The 18,528-nt window shown below is 68.8% G+C and overlaps 1 protein-coding gene across 1 annotated transcript; it reads left to right on the top strand.

Annotated features, from left to right (window-relative positions):
• Nucleotides 1–3,488: 3,488 nt before the first annotated feature.
• SEMA3B (semaphorin 3B) lies at nucleotides 3,489–18,191 on the top strand (the record flags this gene model as incomplete). Its single annotated transcript, XM_082487923.1, has 19 exons — nucleotides 3,489–3,579; nucleotides 5,838–5,913; nucleotides 12,737–12,867; nucleotides 13,724–13,881; nucleotides 13,965–14,027; nucleotides 14,156–14,275; nucleotides 14,350–14,443; nucleotides 14,539–14,658; nucleotides 14,977–15,122; nucleotides 15,217–15,331; nucleotides 15,400–15,469; nucleotides 15,553–15,697; nucleotides 15,802–16,021; nucleotides 16,111–16,202; nucleotides 16,386–16,427; nucleotides 16,531–16,688; nucleotides 16,800–16,855; nucleotides 16,940–17,079; nucleotides 17,173–18,191. The coding sequence occupies 19 exons, from the start codon at nucleotides 3,489–3,491 to the stop codon at nucleotides 17,611–17,613; spliced, it is 2,478 nt and encodes an 825-aa protein (XP_082344049.1). The 3' UTR covers nucleotides 17,614–18,191.
• Between the last annotated feature and the right edge of the window lie 337 nt (nucleotides 18,192–18,528).

Raw genomic sequence — 18,528 nt, 5'->3', positions numbered from 1 at the left:
AACACCGGTGGCGGGAGGAGAGGGATGCCCACGGTGGGCATGGTGGGATGGGAAGAACCCGGGGTGACACCTGCCCAAGGCTGTACCCGGGGCAGGACCCTTCGCCCCCCAGACGCCCCCTCTGGACTCCCCCCACCCCCCGATGCCGGCAGCATGGTACCAGGGCAGGAGGCGGCGGCAGGAGGTGGGGGGCAGCTCGTGGCCCCCTCCCTCGCCCTTGACCGCCGGCTCCCTCGCGGCACACGCTGTCATGTGGCAGGGCACAACAACAACAAGGACTAATTGGTTAATGCGATTTCAAAACATGATTTGCAATTATAACTCGCCAGAGAGCATTCAATGATCCTGCACATCGGGAGAGTGGGTTTTTCTCCTTCGTTTGTTCCTGGAACCTCGAAACCAATTAACTTTACAGAAGCCAGAAGCAAAGCGCTGCTCAGCAGACCTGAAGGGTGGGTTATCTCTGCCTTCAATCGCTTCCCTGCCAAGCGCGGCACTGGGAACCAAGGACCCAAGGACGAGCCCTGGGGTAACCCCACCACTTCTCCCCGCAGCACTGTGGGGTTTGGAAGGGGGTCCCGGGGCCCTCCCAGCTCCCGCAGCCCCCGCGGGGACACCGGTCCCATGCAGGCTCCTCCAGCTTCCAGTCACTAAGCCTCAAGTCCACTTGGAAGCGCTTGAGGGCTGGAGGATGCCCTGAGCAATAAGAGATGGGGACAAACTGTTCCTCTTGGTGTAAGGGGACCGTCCCCTCTGTCACCTCCGGCGGTGCTGGCAGCACCCTGCTCATCTCTGCCACCCAGGCAGGGCAGCTGTGTCCCCACTGTCCCCGCTGGCAGCACCCACAGCCCCACCAGGGCCAGGGGTTTTGCTCCCGTGGGCTTGCTGCCCTGCAGCGAGGGCTTAAATGCCTTTAAGGCAATTAAGCGAGGACTTAGCAAGGACTTTAATGCCTTTAAATGCAACTTACACGCCTTTAAAGCCAAACAAACCCAAGTGGCTGTGATGCTCCTGAAATGCCTGGTGCCCAGTGCCCCGCTCCGGGGCAGCTTCCCTGGGTTTTGGCCCTTTTTCCCAGTGTTCCCAATTGCTGTGCTCCACTGCTCCCCACATCCCACTGGAAAGCTGGGGATGGGGCCAGCAGCATTTCCCCTCAAGTAGGCAAAGAGGCGCTGGGTACCAGCCACTTGAGGGATGCTCTGGCAGCCATCCCTCAGGAGGGTGCCAGGGCCACACTCTGCTGGGGGACCACTGCTCACAGGGAGACCTGGGGGACCTGCCAGATGGCAGGGGACACTCCCATGCACACAGGGCCCCAGGTTCTCCGTGACGTGAGCTGCTCTCCATCAGCTCCCTGAATCCCGGAGTACTCCATCCCACGGGGAGCTCAGCATCCTGCGCTGCAGCCACCCAGGCTCCCTGGGGATGGGGAAGGAGCCCAGGCAGCCCCCAGGGCCTCCGAGGAGGCACAAGGTGATGCCGGCAGTGCAGGACAGCCAGGCTGGGCTGCACAACACCCCAAAACCCCCCTGGGCTGGACACAGGGCCAGACCCCCAGCCAAACCCCCCGGGGACACCAGGTCCAGGGCCGAGCATCAGCAGTTAATGTTTAGCAGAGCAGGAGCAGGGCGCTGGCGTGGGGCAGCGGAAGGAAACATGGGGCAATGTTTGGGGGTCCGCAGTGCCCAGGAAAGGGGGGGTCTCCAGTTCAAACCAGAGCTCCCCAGCAAGCTGTCATGAGTGTGGAGCCGGCTGGGGGAGCCCCGGAGGGGGGGGGGGCAGGCGCGCTGCCCGGGCCTGGGCGGTGGGGCGGCAGATGGCTGGGGAGCTGGGGACCGGGGAGCAGGGGAGGACCGGGGGCGCCTCTCAGCCCAGAAGACTGTAGCATCCTTGTTTAAAAAATATAAATAACCCTGCCAAAAACAGAGACGTGGCCACAGCCGTGTCCCTCCTCTCCCCGAGCGGCAGCGGTCGGTCCGGAGATGGCCCAGGAGAAGATATGGGTTGTGCGGCGCCGGTGAAGCCACGGTCTGCTCCCGCTCCCTGCGGGAGACACCGGCAGAGCCACGCTGGGTCCCCACCTTTGCCGGGGCGACTGGCAGTCCCGGGGCCAGACGGCGGCACAGGGTCCTGCTGGGTGTGATCCGGCCACGAGGAGGAGAGGGGATAAAGGCCCTTTCATGGCCCGCCAGGAGAAAGGATTCATCAGGAGAAGCACAAAAGGACGTGCTGGCGCTCAGTACCGAGGCTGCCATGTCCCTCAGCACCGGGGTCCCTCAGCTGCTGCAGCAGTGGGATGTGGGGGGCGGCCACCCCAACCAGGGGGCAACCACCCCAACCAGGGGGCAACCAGGGAGCACTGGGTGCCCACCGGCATCGCCCAGCCTTGCGCTTGGGTGGGCTAGGCCTGGGATCTTTTCAGGCCAGGCAACGCTGGCATGGTGGCCCCCTCCACGGTTGGGAAAGCCCTGGGGCAGCTGCCCCTCTCCCTCCCCTCCGAGCTGGCCGACAATTGGCTGCCTGGGGGACGCCGGCCTTGATCCGCATGGCTGGCCGTCCTCACGGCTGAGCAAACAGAGAGGAAAACAGCCCCAGACGGCCCCCGCCACCACCGGCACACGGCCAGGCACCCGGCACCCCCCAGCACTCCCGTTCCTGGGACCCCCATCACCGAGCAGAGCTGGTGCCACCACCCTGCCCAGCAATGCCGGGGGGGCTTAACGGTACTGACCCACCTACCCCACAGCCGGGAAAGAGTCAGGGGGCTGCAGGGGCTGAGCCAGGAGGAGGGAGCAGGACCCGGCAGCAGCACCCAGCGGGCTGGCAGAGGGGCTGTGCCAGGGCGGCCAGTGCATCGAGGAAAGTGCCGAGGTGCAGCCAAGGTGGCCCTGCGACTGCTGGCCCCCACGTATGGCACAGTCCCTCCTTGCCCAGGCCAGGGGTCGGAGTGTCCAGTTCAGCGCTGTTTGCCGTGGGGCTCGGCCAGTCACCAGGGGCTGTGGGCCAGCTGGGACCAGCCGGTTGGCGGCAAGCAGCCAGCGTGCGTCAGGGGCACGTGCCCTGGCCCTGCCCAGCTGCCCCATGGGCTACCCCCCCAGCCAGATTCCCTGAAACCCTTCCCCATGGTGCTTCATGGAAATTGCCCCCCCAGGCCCCTTCCTGGAGCTCCCACCTCAGAGGGGCACCTTGCTCTTGTCGGAGGCCAGGGAGACACCAGAGGCTGGTTTTAGTCCCATTTACCCCCATACACCCCACGTCACCCAAATCTCCCCACTCCCTGCTCTGCAGCACTCCTGGGGACCCCCACCCTGACTGCAGGCATCATGTCCCACCGTCACCAACACCAGGCTCAGCTGGCTGCAGGAAGCATGGCTGAGATGACCAGCACCCACCAGCAGTGGTGCTCATGGTGGTGCCAGGGTGGGGATGGGGACATGGGCTTCCAGCTGCCCTCTTGGCACTGCAGGTCCGGCTGGTCCTTGGGGAGGATGGGGCATGGGTGCCAGGGCATAGGTGGCTGCTCCAGCTCTGCTGGCTCTGCTGAGAGCACTGCTCACTCCCTGCCCTGCCGCCGGCAAGGTGAGCGCAGTGCCATGGCTGCAACCGGCCAGCCGCTCCCGGTTCCCACCGGCTGATGTGCTGGGCACAGCACTGGTGACCCAGCACACTGCCCATGCAGGGATGCCACCAGCCCGTGACAGTGTGGGCAGGGGGAGCCTGCCCATACCCTGCACTCACCCGTGCCCCACTGCTAGCCGGGAGCATGGCCGGGCCACCTGCACCATGGCCAGTGATGGCCCTGCCTGGCCACCACGGTCACGGCTGGGAGCAGGAGCCCTGGCACCGCAGTGCCCGCACCAGCCCCACAGCAGTACCGGGCTGCCCCACGCCATGGCCAGCCTGCCCCACGCCAGCCCCACGCCGCCCCACGCCACGGCCCGGCTGCCTCAAGCGGGGCTCTGAGTGCCCCATGCCGCGCTCAGGCCCCGCCCCGCCGCTTTGGGCCCCGCCCACCCCACGCCAGGCCCCGCCCTCCCCGCCCCGCCCAGTCTCGGCCTCGCCCCTCCGCGGCCGCGCGGGCCCCGACCGCCCTCTGACGGCAGCCGGCGGCATGGCCGGGACTCGGCCTGCGTCCTGCCTGCCCCCTGCCTGCCCCTGCCTGCGCCCTGCCTGCCCCTGCTTGCCCCCTGCCTGCGCCCTGCCTGCCCCCTGCCTGCCCCTGCCTGCGTCCTGCCTGTGCCCTGCCTGCCCCTGCCTGCCCCCTGCCTGCCCCTGCCTGCCCCCTGCCTGCCCCCTCCATGTGCTCTGCCTGCCCCCTGCCTGTGCCCAGCCTGCACCTGGCCCTGCTGGGCACCCCTGGGACCTGCCGCCCCATCACACTCGTGTGACACCTGGCCCGTGTCCCTCCCCAGGCCCGTGTCTCCCCGAAAGCCCTCTCTCCCCACTCGCACCCCAGTTCTCTGCCCGCCCCACCATGGGGAAGCCCCGGCCCCTCTCATCCTCTCCTGCCGGACGCGGTCGCTGAGCTGCCTGGCACCTCCCCAGCGGGGGCTACCTGCACCCCGGGGCCACTGGCTGTCCGAAAGCTCCCCATGGAGCTCAACATTGCACCGTGCCCTGCGGCTTCCCATGGCACCGCTCGGCATGGGACGGTGTGCCGTGCCTCCGCACCCCTGTCAGCTCCAGGACAGCCTGGCCTGCAGCCGCACAGGCAACAGCCCGGCTCTGCCGTAGCACCGATGTGGCACAGACCCTGACCCGGCCGGGTTTGCCTGTCTTCATGGTTGGAGGCTCCATAGCCCCTGGGGCAGCCGTGCCAGCGCCTGGCCACGGTCGCAGCAGGAAAAAAAAAAAAAATTCTTGCTTTTATATGGAGGTTCCCGTGTTGTTTTTTTATTAAATTGGTGCCCATCGTCTCCCATTCCAGTGGGCGCTGCGGAGCGGAGCCGGCAGGCAGCTGGGCTGAGCCTCAGCCTCCCCGTGGGAGGCAGGGGCAGGCGTGGGTGGCAGGTTGGCCACCCTCCTCTGGGACGGGTTTGTTCCCGTCACAGCCCGGCGCGCTGCCCGCTCTGCTCCTTCCAGCTGAAGTCACCCTCGGCCACAAGACGGACCTTTCCTCTCCCTCCTGCCCTGGCTGCGCAGCTCCCGCTGGGATAAAGCCACCGCAACGCCGGCTCCCGGCACACCGGGTGGGTGAGAAGGGCTGTGTAGCTCTAACCGCCCTGGCCCGGCTGAGAGCTCGTTACACATTTACCCTGCGTTAATGAGGCGGCACAGGCTGCTCCCGGCCTTCGGACCACAGGGATGCTTCGCAGGCAGCCACCCGGCCCCGTGGCCCCGGCAGGGGAGGGCTCTCGGGGTCCCACGGGGTGAGTCCCCCAGACACGGAACCGCGGTGGCAGCCATGTCCCCTTCCTCCCCCTCCAGCCCCGCTGGGCTGGGCTTCTCAGGAGCAGATGAGGCGGGGGGACGGCAACGAGCGCCTTTGCCCTGGCACCCCTCCAGGCAGGGAGAGGACCAAGCAGGCAGGGACGGCTCCTTGGGGACGTCGGGATGCTCCGTGGCGGCGATCGAGGACCCAGAGCTCACCCGCACCTCTCCCGCCTTCCCAGTGCAGACGGAGGGGGTGTTGGCACCCCAGCGAGCCCCGAGGTGACACAAGGCTGTCCACGAGTGGCTGGCTGGGTCGCAGGGTGCACGGGGAGGACACGGGACACAGTCGCCTTTTGTTGGTGCCGGCCCCGGGAGCAGGGACCGGGGCTTTGTGTCCCCTCCCTCCGCCCCCGCCGGCGGCGGCACTGGCGCCCAACACCGGGGATTTGGGGTTTAAAGAGCAGGCGGCAGCCGCAGCCCCGGCTTACCCGCTGGGCGAGGAGGCAGGCGAGCTCCGGCAGAGCCCACGCGCCATAGCAGGTGAGATGGTGGCCGCGGTGCACCGGGCTGCCCCGCCGAGGGGGGCCATGGGGGGTCCAGGGGCTGGGGCGGTGGAGCCCCCCGGGTGGGATGCCAGGTGCCTGTGTCACCTCGGTGGGTGGTGGGTGCCGGCGGGCTCAGACACGGGCCCCAGACGGAAGCGGGGGCAATGCTGGGCACGCGCTGTCTCCTCGTCCCCATCACCCCACGGCGGAGTGGGGACCCCCAAGCCCTGCCCCAGACCGGGCAGCCAGGGCCAGCACAGCCGCGTTGGGGGGCTTCCCAAGCGATGCCCCTTCCCCAAGGCACTGGTTTATGAGAAAGGGGGGGTTACCCAGTGCCCTCCCACCCCTGGCACCTTCAGGGCGCTTGCCAGCTCGGCCCTGGGCAGGGCTTGCCCTGGCCGGCACCTGGTCGAGCTCTGAGCCGTTCGGGGGAGAGGGGAGCCCGACGCCGGGCACCGGGCTGGGCAGGAGCGGGAGCTGGGCCGGCAGACAAGGCCCTATTGTGCCGCTCCGGGGCCGCCAGCTCGCCCGTCAATAGCCGCATTATGCTCGGTGGTGGCCCCCCCAGCCTTCCCAGCCGCCGCGGCTCTGCGGGAGCACCGTGGGAGGCAATTTGAAGTGGCTGTTGTGTTGGGGGGCCGGGGTGAGAGGAGGAGGAGGGTGGACAGGCCAGGGGGCCAGGGCATCCCCACCACCACCGCCGGGCTGGGTGCTGCCGGGTGCTGTGGTAGTGGGATGCTGCACTCCCCTGTGCCACCAGCTTTGGGGACAAGGTGCCCTGGATGGGGAGCGGGTGGGCTCAGGGGGTACCCGGGCACCCCTGTCCCTGCTCCCTTGCTCTCGCCATCCCGCCTGGCATCACCCATGCCCGTGGTGGCCACGGCCGGGCTGTGCTGCCGGGCGCTGCTCCGGTGCGGGGACATGCAACCGGGCAGTGAGGGGCTGACATCAGCCCTGGGTGTGGATGTCACCAGGCCAGTGGGAGCAGATGAATGGTCCCACGTGCTTCCCAGCGAGATACGCCCTGGCTAAAATTACTGACCTCGTGGCAGGGACACCAGCCTATTTTTAAAGCCCAGAGAAGCTGGATGCCACCAGTCGGTGTAGCAGGGAGCGTGGCCGGAGGGGCTGGGGTAGGGCAGAGGGCAGGGGGGCTCAGCCAGCATCTCTCCTGCCCTCCCGCCAGGATAGAGAGAGGGCCAGGCTGGTGGCAGAGTGCCTGTGTGCCATGTCCCACGTGCCATGGCCCCACTGAGGCTCCTGCCCTACTGGGATGGTTTTGAGGACCTTTCAAGTTCAGTGGTTTTCAGTGCATGGGATGCAGCCCCTCTGCTTGCCCCGGAGCCTGGCTGCCGGTGGCCACAAAGCCAAGGGCAGATGGTCGCCCCAGGGCAGCAGGATGGGATCCTAGAAGCCCCTGAACCCTCCCTTTCCCAAAAAGACATTGCACTGCACCGGGAGGATGGATGCCTCCTTCTTTATCACTGCCCCAAGGGTTCACCATGCACTCCACAGCTCGGTCCCACAGCAGGGACACACGATGATGACACCCCAGACATGCTCAGGCACTGTGGCCCACCCAGCACCCCACATCCCCTGGGCGGCCCGGCTCAGCCCGGCACAGGGTGGGGACAATTAAAAAGGGATTAGCCGGGCTACACTGGCATGGTGCTGCCGGGAGCCGGTACCTAATCCCGGCAGGAATGCGCTGGGGCCACGCGGGTCCCTGCTATGGGGGGTTTCACACGAGTGTGCTGTGATAGGGGGGTATATATAGGGTCAGGGGGGTGTATATATGGATGGGATGTGAGCCCTGAGCTGGTGATCCCCTGGGACACCGCCACCATGCCGCACTACGAGGGTGCAGCTGGCTTGGGTGCATTTCCCTGCCGCCAGCCTAAGCCCTCCCACCGGCCGGATGGCATCCCATGGGCTCCGTCCCCTGCCTGACACATCCTCCCCTCGCACCAGGGACGGGGCTCCCACCCGAGGCATGATGCCACCCTGTGGTCCGTCACCATGTGCCACAGGGACATGCAGCCACATCCCTGCCTTAGCACACAGCCGAGCCAGGTGTGCCGGCGAGGAGGCACCAGCACAGGAGAAGATCCCCGTGGTGTTCGTGGCACAGCAGGGCTGCGGTGGGGACTGGGGCTTGGGACAGGGAGCCAGCGTGGCCAGGGATGGAGGACCCATGCCAGCGAGGGGCCCCGTGCTGGGGGGGTCCCAAAGGAGTCCTAAAGCCACATCTTTGGTGCCGTCGCAAACCACCGGAGGCTTTTTGGGGAGGCCAGGCCCAGGGGGTACCAGCTCAAGGAGAGTATCCCCACACCTGGGCCAGGCTGGGGTGAGGATGCCCCTCCTCCCTCTGCTCCCTCCTCTCCCCCCGGCAAGGTGGCAGTGTCACCAGGAGTGCTGGCGAAGGCCACCCCGCTGCACAATCACATCTCTTGGCTGGGGAGCAGGGCCGCGCCCAGGTGGCACAGGGACACTTACAGCACCAGTTCGCATCTCACCTTGTCCCCCTGGGTTTTGCCTGACCCCGGCCATGATGGCTCCACGGGGGGCGGAGGGCTGCTCCCCAGCCTCCAGGGAGATGGGGGGACACCCCACAGCTTCACTCGCTCTGTGTCACCGCACAGGTCCCCACAGCATCACCAGGGCTATCCCGGCGAGGTACTGCTCCCGCTTGGGGTGCAGGATTTGTCCCCATCCCGCTGGCTAGTGGGTGACCATCCCGGCCCTTCTCACTCCATGTGGGTTCTCCAGCAGCCACTGGTCCTGGTCACCCATCTGATGCCATGGACTCATCCCATGCCCTGCTGGCTCACCCACTGGCACAGGAGGTGCAGGAGCCGTTGGCCGCTGCCTGCCGCCGTGCCGTCCCCGGGAGCCCCGCGGAGGCGGAGAGGAGCCGTTTCCTACCGTGAACATCGCTGGGGGCTCAGGCGCTGCCAGCGGAGCTACCGATGCTCGCCGGAGCCGGAACCGCTGGGGGAGATTTGGCCCAGGCAGCGATCCCCGGGTGCGGATCCGCCGGCGGCAGGGAAGGGATCAAAGAGCGAAGGTGCCGGCACCTGCTCGCGCTGCCGGCGGTGACGCCCCCACGCTGGCAGGGGGCCATGCCACTGGCACCCCGCCATGCCGCCCTCCACAGGGCTGGCAGCAAACGCGGGGATGCGGGCGGGATGCCGGTGGTGATGCCCGTTCCAGCTGGGGACCGTCACCGTGCCAGCGCCCAGTGGTTTCAGCGCTTGCCAGGAACACCCGGCGGGGTGGGAAGGGGTGGCCAGTGGGTGACGTGGCGCATCCCTCCCGCGTCGTTTTTTCCGGAATGGAAGCCCAGCCCTTCTGACGCCTGATGGTTTCTCCAGGCGGAGCTGCTGCTGGAGAGGTCCCCGCAGGGCTCCGGGGTTGGGGTGACAGTGATGCCACCTGGTCACCTTGCCACGTGTGCTGGCAGTGGCACTGGGTAGAAAGGTCCCAGCTGGGTGGAGGGAAACTGAGGCACAGTGCTGGCACAACAAGGGAAAGTGTCCACTGTGCAGGGTTGGGCACTGTTCCAGCAAGCTGGGACGGTGTGGACAGGGACGCCGTGCCCAACCCTGTGGGGACCACCCAACCCAAAGTCCTTCCGCAGCGCCCAGACAAAGTCTTATGGCAAAGTAACCCCTTCCGTACCAGTGCCAGCAGCTCCCTGTCCCCTTGCCGTCCCCATCCCCCTTGCTGCCTGTGATGCTGAGCTGGCGCTTGGCACCACAGCACAACCGGGAGGGGAATGGGGCAGAGGGTGCCACCAGCCTTCCGGCACGCCGGTGCACCCAAGCCGTCAGCAGGCAGGTTACCAGCAGTGAGACGGAAGGGCATCGCCGGGGCACCCCTCCTGGCACGGCTCCTCCTGCCTGCTGCTGGCCTGCCTGCGCCTGCCTGCACGGCTGCCTGCTGACCCTGCTGCCTGCCCACGCCAGCCCTCTGCCTGCACCTGCACCTGCCTGCACCCGCTGCCTGCCTGCACTCCCCCGCCTTCCCCTCTCGCCCCGCACCTGCCTGCACCCGCTGCCTGCACCCCTGCCTCCCCACTCATGCTGGACCTGCCTTCCTGGACTCCTGCAGCCGCAGGTAGGGACACCCAGGGGCGCGGGGGGGACGACGATAGGGCAAGGGGTGGCCCGCAGGACAGCCCCTGTGTCCCCCCCCCGCCCCGAGCCCTGCCTGCCGAGGCGCGCGTGGCCCCGCTGCCGGCACCACTCGGCACTTGCTATTCTTGGCAGCGGTGGCTGGAAAATGGGAGGCAGCGGAGGAATTTTGTTTGCTCCGGGCTGGGCCCGGGCCAGACATCTGGGCTGCAGCTGAGCGGGGCGCAGGACCAGCCCCCCCGCCGCCCCCCCGGCACGGCCCCCCAGTGTCCCCCAGCATGGCCCCAGTGCACCCCAGCAAAGCCCCCGGCACCCCACGCCATGGGCAGGCCGGCAGCTGCCCACCCCACGGACGAGGTGGCCCCGCCACTGGTGTGCTGAGCCACTGGTGCGCTGAGCGTGGCGTGCTCAGCACTGTGCTGGGGGGTCAGTGGGTGTCACTTGCGGGGGTCACCGTGGGCCATGTGGGGTGGCAGCACGGCTGCGTGTGTGTCCCCGGGTGGGTTCGCACGCGTGTGTTTTTGCACACGTCGGTTCGCACACGCGTGTGGGTGCGCGTTCGCACATGCATGGGGGGTGGTGGTGGCGTGTGTTTGCACGTGCGCGAGCGCGTGTGTTTGCACACGCGTGTGAGTGCCCGCGAGCGTGTGCTCGGTGTGAAGGTGCCGAGCTGCCTGTGCAAGGCGGCCGTTTGCACGTGTGCGCGTGTTTGCACACGAGTGTGCGTGTGCGCGTGCCCCCGGGCCGTGCCCCGCCCCGCCCCGCCCCGCTCCGTCCCGGCGGACGCGGAGGGCGGGGACGGGCCGGGACGAGCCGAGCCGGGACCCGGGACCCAGGTGGGTGCCGGGGGTCGGGCAGGGTGCGGGAGCTGCCGGGGCCGGGGGGCTCCCGGGGCCGGTACGGCGCGGAGGGGGTGTGTGTGTCCCGGTCCGGGGTGTGTGTGCTGCCGTCGGGGGTCTGCCCGGGCTGGCACCGGGGGGGGGAAGCTGGCGGCGGCGTCCGTGTCCCGGCTGGCACCGGGGGTCTCGGGGGCTGGATCCGTGCCGGAGCTGAGGGGGGATTGGCACCGGGGGCGACGGGGGCTGGATCTGGCAGTGCTGGCACCGGGGGTCTCCGGTGCTGCCGCTGCTGCCCGACCGCCCCCTCAACTTACCACCACCCCCCCGCGCCAGCATCGGCCCGGGACAGCCGGCGTGGGGGGGTCCGTGCCCCGGGGGGGTCTGCCCTGGCCCCTCGGCGGGGGCCGGCAGGTGACGGGCAGGCGGGAGGACCCCCGGTGTCCCCGCCACGGCCCTGGCTGGCCGGCAGCCGGGGGGTCTGGCAGAGCCCGGCATGTCCCCCCGCCTTGTCCCGGCACCTCTGGAAATGCCATTAGCGCCTGCTGCCCTCACGCCAGGCTGACGGGCAGCCCAGCCCGCGGCACTGCGCCTGGCCGGGGCTGCTGCCCGCTGCCCGCTGCCCGCCCGGGACCTGCTCTCCGTCCCGCCAGCCCGGGACGAGGCTGCCCCTGCCCGCAGGAGCCCAGGGCAAGCCCCAGCTGGCCGTGCCGGGCAGCAGGTAGACGTGCCCAGATCTGTGCCGGGCACTGCCACGCACACATGCGCCCCTGGCCCGGCACCCACCGCAGCCTGGCTCGCACCGCGCCTGAGCAAGGCGGCAGAACTTGGGGCGGTTGCACCGAGCCCCGGTGCTGCGGTGAGGCTTTGGTCATCACCCACGTCTCGGTGAGGCCCGGGTAGCTGCGGCATGGGTGAAACCTGTTGGCTTCGCCGGGGGCCGATGACCGGCGTGGCCGGGCTTGTGCTTCGCACGCGGCGCAGGGAGGTGCTGGCTGGCACGTCCTGGCTGCCTGCGGCTGCCCGGGGCTGCCGCGGCATGGCTGGCAGGCGAGGTGGGGAGCTGCGTCTTGGCGTGATGCTCGCGATAACCATCACCTCCCGCTCCCTGGGGGAGAGCGTGCCAGTGCTGGAGCCAGAGGAGCTCTTCCCCTACCCCATGGTAGGCACCCATGAGGGTGGTGGGCACACCAGTATGGGCCCTTCCAAGGGGATGTGGGCACCTGCTCGGCCAGAGCCTCCCCAAACCCAACTCCTGTTCAGAAGGTGATGCAAGGAGGGCTGGGGGCCAAACGGCAGAGGCTGTAGCAGTGGGGGAAACTGAGGCACGGGACCCCATGACTCCGACAATGGCCAGTTTGCCTGGTGCTCGGGAGTCTGCTGCCAGTCTGGGGTGCCCTGTCTGGCTGGCACCACCCCGGTGCTTGCCCAGTCCCCGCAGGACAGTTCTGTGCTTGCAGGCAGGAGCGCGCAGAGCCCAGCGCCCTCCTGCCGGCAGGGCTCAGGCAGGCACAGGGAGGGCTCGGTGCTGCTTGGCTGGGCTGCCTCAGTTTCCCCATGGGCAGGAGGGGGAGGGCTGCTCCCAGAGTCGGTTTGGTTCGGGATCAGATTAACAGGGGCTTAAAAACCATGGAGGGATGCAGCTGACCCACGGCCCCCCCCGCAATCACCAAGTCAAGCCCAGTGTGGGGGTCCCTTCGTGCCGTGCGGGGTTTGCCCTATGCTGATGCTTGGGGCTCTCCGGATCCCACCGGCAGCGCCAGCGTGGGGAGGGGTCGCAGTCTGGGGCTGACGCGGGGGCGGGGGGGTCTGTAACCCGAGCTGAGGTCTCGCTTCTCTGCCCCAGCCGCGGGGCCACCAGCCAGACCCCGGCCATGAGCCGCACGCTGCTCCTGCTCCTGCTCCTGCTGCGCGGCCCCACCGATGCCGGCCGCCCGCCGCCCGCCGCCACCCCCCGCCTCAAGCTGGCCTTCCCCGGTGAGCGTGGGACACGGGCAGGGTGGGGGGATGCGGGGTCAGGCGTGGGTGCACTGGTGCCGCATCAGCGCCCAGCATCATCCGTGGAGGGACAGGATCATCGTTGGGGAGAGGGGGTAGGCAGCGTGGCAGGAGGGGTGTGAAACCCCGGCACTGACCCCTCACCGGCACCGGTGCTGCCCTCCCCGCGGGCTGCCAGGCATTGGCATGGGCTGCCAGGTTCCTCGCCTGATGCCAGCCCCTGGGGCTGTGCCTTTGCTCTCGGCCCCCGGCATGTGCCGGATCAGGCGCCTGTCTCCCTGCAGTGCACCGCAGTGGCACTCCCCAGTCCCGGCTGTGCCATGTCCAGCGGGGACACCGTGCCGACCAGGGGGCCGCTGCCACGTCCCAGCTGGCCACCCCGCGGGCTTCGGCACGGCATGGGGGGCTTTGTCCAGCGGCGGGTCCCAGCGAGCACTCTCCTCCCAGCTGGACAAAGGGCTGTTTGTTCCCGCCACGGTGGGATTAGCTCCGCGGGGCAGGGAATGGCCCCTTCCCCCCCGCCGCCTGCAGCCGGGGTGGGTGATGCAGGTGCTTGGGGGGGGGGGGCGCGGGGATGGGTGCCGGACCGGCATGGGGATGGGTGCTGGGCAGCGCAGGGGTGGGTGTCAGGCTGGTGTGGTGATGGATGCTGTGCCGGCACAAGGTCGGTGAACCCAGTCAAGCCAGTGGGACAGGTTTGGGGGAGGGGGTGGCATGGCAGGGGAGCCATGGCCAGACCCGAGTTCCCCCCGGGGTGTGTGTCCGGGGCAGGGGAGCGTGCCGGGCAGCAGTGGGTGCTGCGGTGGGGCTGAGCAGTGCCGGTGGGTTGCGGCAGAGCTGCGGGCTCGCCACGGGCTGCGCCTCTTCACGCTGGAGCGCTCGTGCTGCTACGAGGCCCTGCTGCTGGACGAGGAGCGCGGCCGCCTCTTTGCCGGTGCCCAGAACCACCTCCTCTCCCTGGCCCTGGACGACATCAGCCAGCAGGACAGGAAGGTAACGGGTAGGGATGGGGACACGCCAGCTGGGTGGCCACGGGCGCACCCCAGGACTGTGAGCGTTCCCCTCTCCCCCCGCAGATCTACTGGCCGGCACCGGTGGAATGGAGGGAAGAGTGCAACTGGGCTGGCAAGGACATCACCGTGAGTGCCGGGGGACTGGGGCGGGGGGATGCCGATCACTGTGAGTGCCGGAGAGACTGGAGGGGGGGGTTGCCAGGGCATGCCAGGGGGCTGCCCCAACGCCACCTCCCCGTGCCCTGTGCCCCCAGGCCGAGTGTATGAACTTCGTGAAGATCCTGCACCCCTACAACCGGACCCACCTGTACGCCTGCGGTACCGGTGCCTTCCACCCGGTCTGTGCGTTTGTGGAGGCCGGCCAGCAAGCGGAGGTGAGCCCCCCCCCAGCACCTCTGCCGGCCCCCGCTGCTGCTGCCCTGCTGCCTCCCATCCTTCTGCCCTCCAGGAGCCCGTCTTCAAGCTGGACCCCCGGCGCACGGAGGACGGCAAGGGGAAGAGCCCCTACGACCCCCGGCACGCAGCCGCCTCCATCCTCGTGGGTAAGGGAGAACCGAGCCCGGCACTGGGGGGGCAGCCACGGTGTGGGGGAAGGTGCCAGGGGGTTCCCCGTAACGCTTCCCTTGGTGCCTGCCAGGCGAGGAGCTCTACTCCGGGGTGGCCACCGATCTGATGGGCCGGGACTTTACCATCTTCCGCAGCCTGGGCCGGCGTCCCTCCATCCGCACCGAGCAGCACGACTCCCGCTGGCTCAACGGTCAGTGCCAGGGAGCGGGAGGGTGGCAGGGCCACCGGCACGCTGGCACGGCATCACTGCTCTCTGGAGGCATCAGGGCAATGAATCCTCCGGGCTCGGTTGCACCCCATCCTCTGCTGCCTGCAGAGGGTGATGTGGGGGGTCTCTGTGCCCCCCGCAGACTGCCGGTGCCCAGTGGAGTCCCACCCTAACCCTGCCTGTGCCCCATAGCCGGGCGGGGGGGGGGGCTGTGCCCTCCTGGGACCCCAGCGGGTGCCCCAGGATCCCCGGGGAGCAGGGCTAGCGGAAGCACTGGAGGCAGCACCCCTCTGCCCCCAGAGCCCAAGTTCGTGGCTGTTTTTTGGGTGCCGGAGAGCGAGGACCCCGACGATGACAAGATCTACTTCTTCTTCCGCGAGACGGCGGTGGAGCGGCAGCAGGGGCTGGGCAAGACCAGCTTCGCCCGCATCGGCCAGATCTGCCGGGTGAGAGCACCCACGGGCAGGTGGGCTGGGGGCTGGGGGTGCCCCTGGCTGCTCCCCGTTGCTGCTGACATCAGTACCCCCCCTCTCCCGGCAGAATGATGTGGGCGGGCAGCGCAGCCTGGTGAACAAGTGGACAACCTTCCTGAAGGCTCGGCTCATCTGTGCCGTGCCGGGACCTGACGGGGCAGACACCCACTTCGATGAGCTTCGTGAGTGCAGGGGGGGCCGGGGCATCCCCGGCATGTCAGGGCAGCACTGATGCCCTCCCTGCTTGTAGGGGACGTTTTCCTGCTGCAGACAAGGGACAAGCGCAACCCCCTGGTCTACGCTGTCTTCTCCACCTCCAGGTCGAGCTCCCTCCCCACCCCAGCCCCCCATGCCCAGTGGTGCCCCCCTCGCCCCTCACATTACCCCCTCCCTCTCCCGCCAGCTCTGTTTTCCAGGGCTCAGCCATCTGCGTCTACACCATGGCCGACATCCGCCGGGCGTTCCTGGGCCCCTTCGCGCACAAGGAAGGTCCCAACTACCAGTGGGTGTCATACCAAGGGCGCGTGCCGTACCCCCGTCCGGGCATGGTACGTGGCATGGGGGTGTCCCGCCTGGTGCCACCGGTGGGATGCTGGTACCCAGGGTAGGTGGGGGAGCGAGACCCCGCTCAGTCAGTGCCGCCTCCCCGCAGTGCCCCAGCAAAACCTTCGGCACCTTCGGCTCCACCAAGGACTTCCCGGACGAGGTGATCCAGTTTGCCCGGCACCACCCGCTGATGTACAACCCGGTGCTGCCCCATGGCCAGCGCCCCCTCTTCCTGCAAGCTGCCGTGCCCTACACCTTCACCCGCATCGCCGTGGACCGTGTCACCGCCGCCGATGGCCACTACGATGTCCTCTTCATCGGCACAGGCACGTGGTGACCCTGGGGCTGGGGCAGGGGGTGTGAGCTGGAGGGTGCCAAGGCTGGGACCCCCGGCCTCACCCCTCCCTGCCCGTAGATGTGGGCACAGTGCTGAAGGTGGTCTCGGTGCCCAAGGAGAGCTGGCATCGCATGGAGCCGCTGCTGCTGGAGGAGCTGCAGGTCTTCCAGGTGAGGGGGGGGGTTCCGTGCCCCCACAGTAGGACCTCCCCCAGCACCCTCTCATGCTGCCCACACTCCGGGTCGTGCCAGGGCACTCCAGCTGCTGGGACGTGGGAGCTGGCATCCTGGATGCCTGCATCCCCACCCCCCCCACCCCACCCCCATTGACTCCAGCCCACACTCTGCCCACAGGACGCTTCCCCCATCACCAGCCTGCAGCTCTCCTCCAAGCGGGTAAGGGGGAGACCCCACATAGGTCCCCATGTCCCACTGTGTCTCTGCCTGACCCCACGCCACAGCGTGGGGGTGCTCAGCCCCATGTTACCCCCGCCTTCAGCAACAGCTCTATGCCGGCTCGACCACGGCGCTGGCCCAGCTGCCCCTGCACCGCTGCGGCGCCTACGGCAAAGCTTGTGCCGAGTGCTGCCTGGCCCGGGACCCATACTGCGCCTGGGATGGCACCGCCTGCACCCGCTACGTGCCCAACACCAAGAGGTAGGTGAGGTGCCACGGCATGGTGCTGGGGCAGCTAGCCCGCCCTGAGGCCAGGGTGAGGGGCACAAGCCCTGCTGCCGCAGCCCCTGCTCCTCTGCCACCTCCCCGCAGGCGTTTCCGCCGGCAGGACGTCCGCAACGGTGACCCCAACCTGCTCTGCTCCGAAGGTGAGCTGGGACGTAACCGGGGGTTGGGGGTCAGCCCTGCCAAGGTGGCGGGGTGACAGCCAGGCCGTGTCGTCCCCCCCCCAGACCCCCGGCGGGGCAGCGTACCCCAGAAGCAGCTCTACGGGGTGGAGGGCAGCACCGCCTTCCTGGAGTGCATCCCCAAATCCCTGCAAGCCCACGTTCTCTGGACCTACCAGCGCACCCCAGATGACCCACAGCGAGAGGTAGGCTTTCCCCGGCTGGGTGCCACCGGCGGGACCATGCCATGCCGTGCCGTGCCATGCCGTGCTGACTGCCCGTCCCCGCGGGTGCCGCAGGTGCAGGTGGACGAGCGGGTGGTGCGGACGGAGCGGGGCATCCTGCTGCGCAGCGTGCAGCGCACCGACGCCGGCCTCTACCTCTGCCACGCCACCGAGCACGGCTTCACCCAGCCCCTGCTGCGGCTCTCCCTGGAGGTGATCGGCACCCGGCAGGCAGCGGGCATGGCCCCCGCTGGAGACCCCCAGCTCACCGCCGGGCCTCCCGGCCGCAAGGTCTGGTACCGGGACTTCCTCCAGCTGGTGGAGCGCCCGCCGCTGGGACCCGCAGACAGGGTCTGCCAGCGGCTCTGGAGCCGGGGGAGACCCCCGCTGCCCCCCCGTGCCCACGCTGGACCCCCTGGCCGCGGGCAGGGCGAGGAGCCGCGCAAAGCCCGCCGCCGGCGCACCCACGAGGGGCCGCGGGCCGAGCGGGGCCCCCGCAGCGCATCCCCCTGGTGACCCCGGGGCCGGCCCCGGGCACCGGGCTCTGCCTAGGAGCGGGGCCGCGGGCAGGGGCGAAGCCCCCCGCCGGCCTCAGCCATCCCACCGGCAGCACCGGAGCCGGGCACGGGCAGCGGCGGGGGGCTGCGGCTGCGGGGGCAGGAGGGCAGCTGGGCTGACTGCCCCCCCTCGAGGGGCTGCCGGCCACCCTTGCCACCGGCTCTAGCACTGGTGGAGGGACCCCACCAGCTGCCGGCACCACAGAGTCACCGAAATATTTATTAACGACTGTTACGGATGAATGTAAACCTGCCCCGGTGGGGGTGGCAGGGCCAGGCTATACCCCCCCAAACCCAGGCATGGTGCCGCAGGGGTACGGGGCAGCAGGGCCACCCTCGGGTTCTGGGGGGGCTGTAGGTGGGAGCAGGACCCCGGAGGGGCAGGATGGGTGCTGGCGGGATGCAGGGGGCCCGGCAGGAGGAGGGGTGCCCAGGGAGGAGATGTGGGGAGGCACGGAAGTGGTGCCCAGCGCCCCGGGTGCAGAGCAGCAGCGCGGGGGAGCTTGTACTAATTGAGCACAATAAAGCAGAGGATTCAGCCTGGGGTCCTGCGTCTGCCCTAGGGAGCACTCGGGGGGGGGGGGGGGGGGGAATGACACAGAGAATGGAGGGAGGCAGGCGGGTGAGTTATGGTGGGGAGCCAAGAGGGTCGGGGTGCACAGCGCTTGGATGGGGGGGCTGCATCCCGCAGGGATATTCCCAAGGCCGTGGGGTTGGCCCAGGTTTGCGGCTGCCCGTGTTTTCATTTCTGGAAAATGAAAACCGAAACTTGACTTTGGCATTTCCCAGTTGTCAACAGCCCAGCGCTTAAGGCAGTGACAGGAGGTGACCTCAGGGTCTGCTGCCTCCCACTGCTTGTTGGTGGCACCTGGTT

This window comes from Vanellus vanellus, assembly GCF_965231255.1.
Source record: "Vanellus vanellus genome assembly, chromosome: 9".
Classification (NCBI taxonomy): Eukaryota; Metazoa; Chordata; class Aves; order Charadriiformes; family Charadriidae; genus Vanellus; species Vanellus vanellus.
The sequence above is the reverse complement of the archived record's forward strand: the minus strand, read 5'-3'. Positions and strand labels throughout refer to the sequence as shown.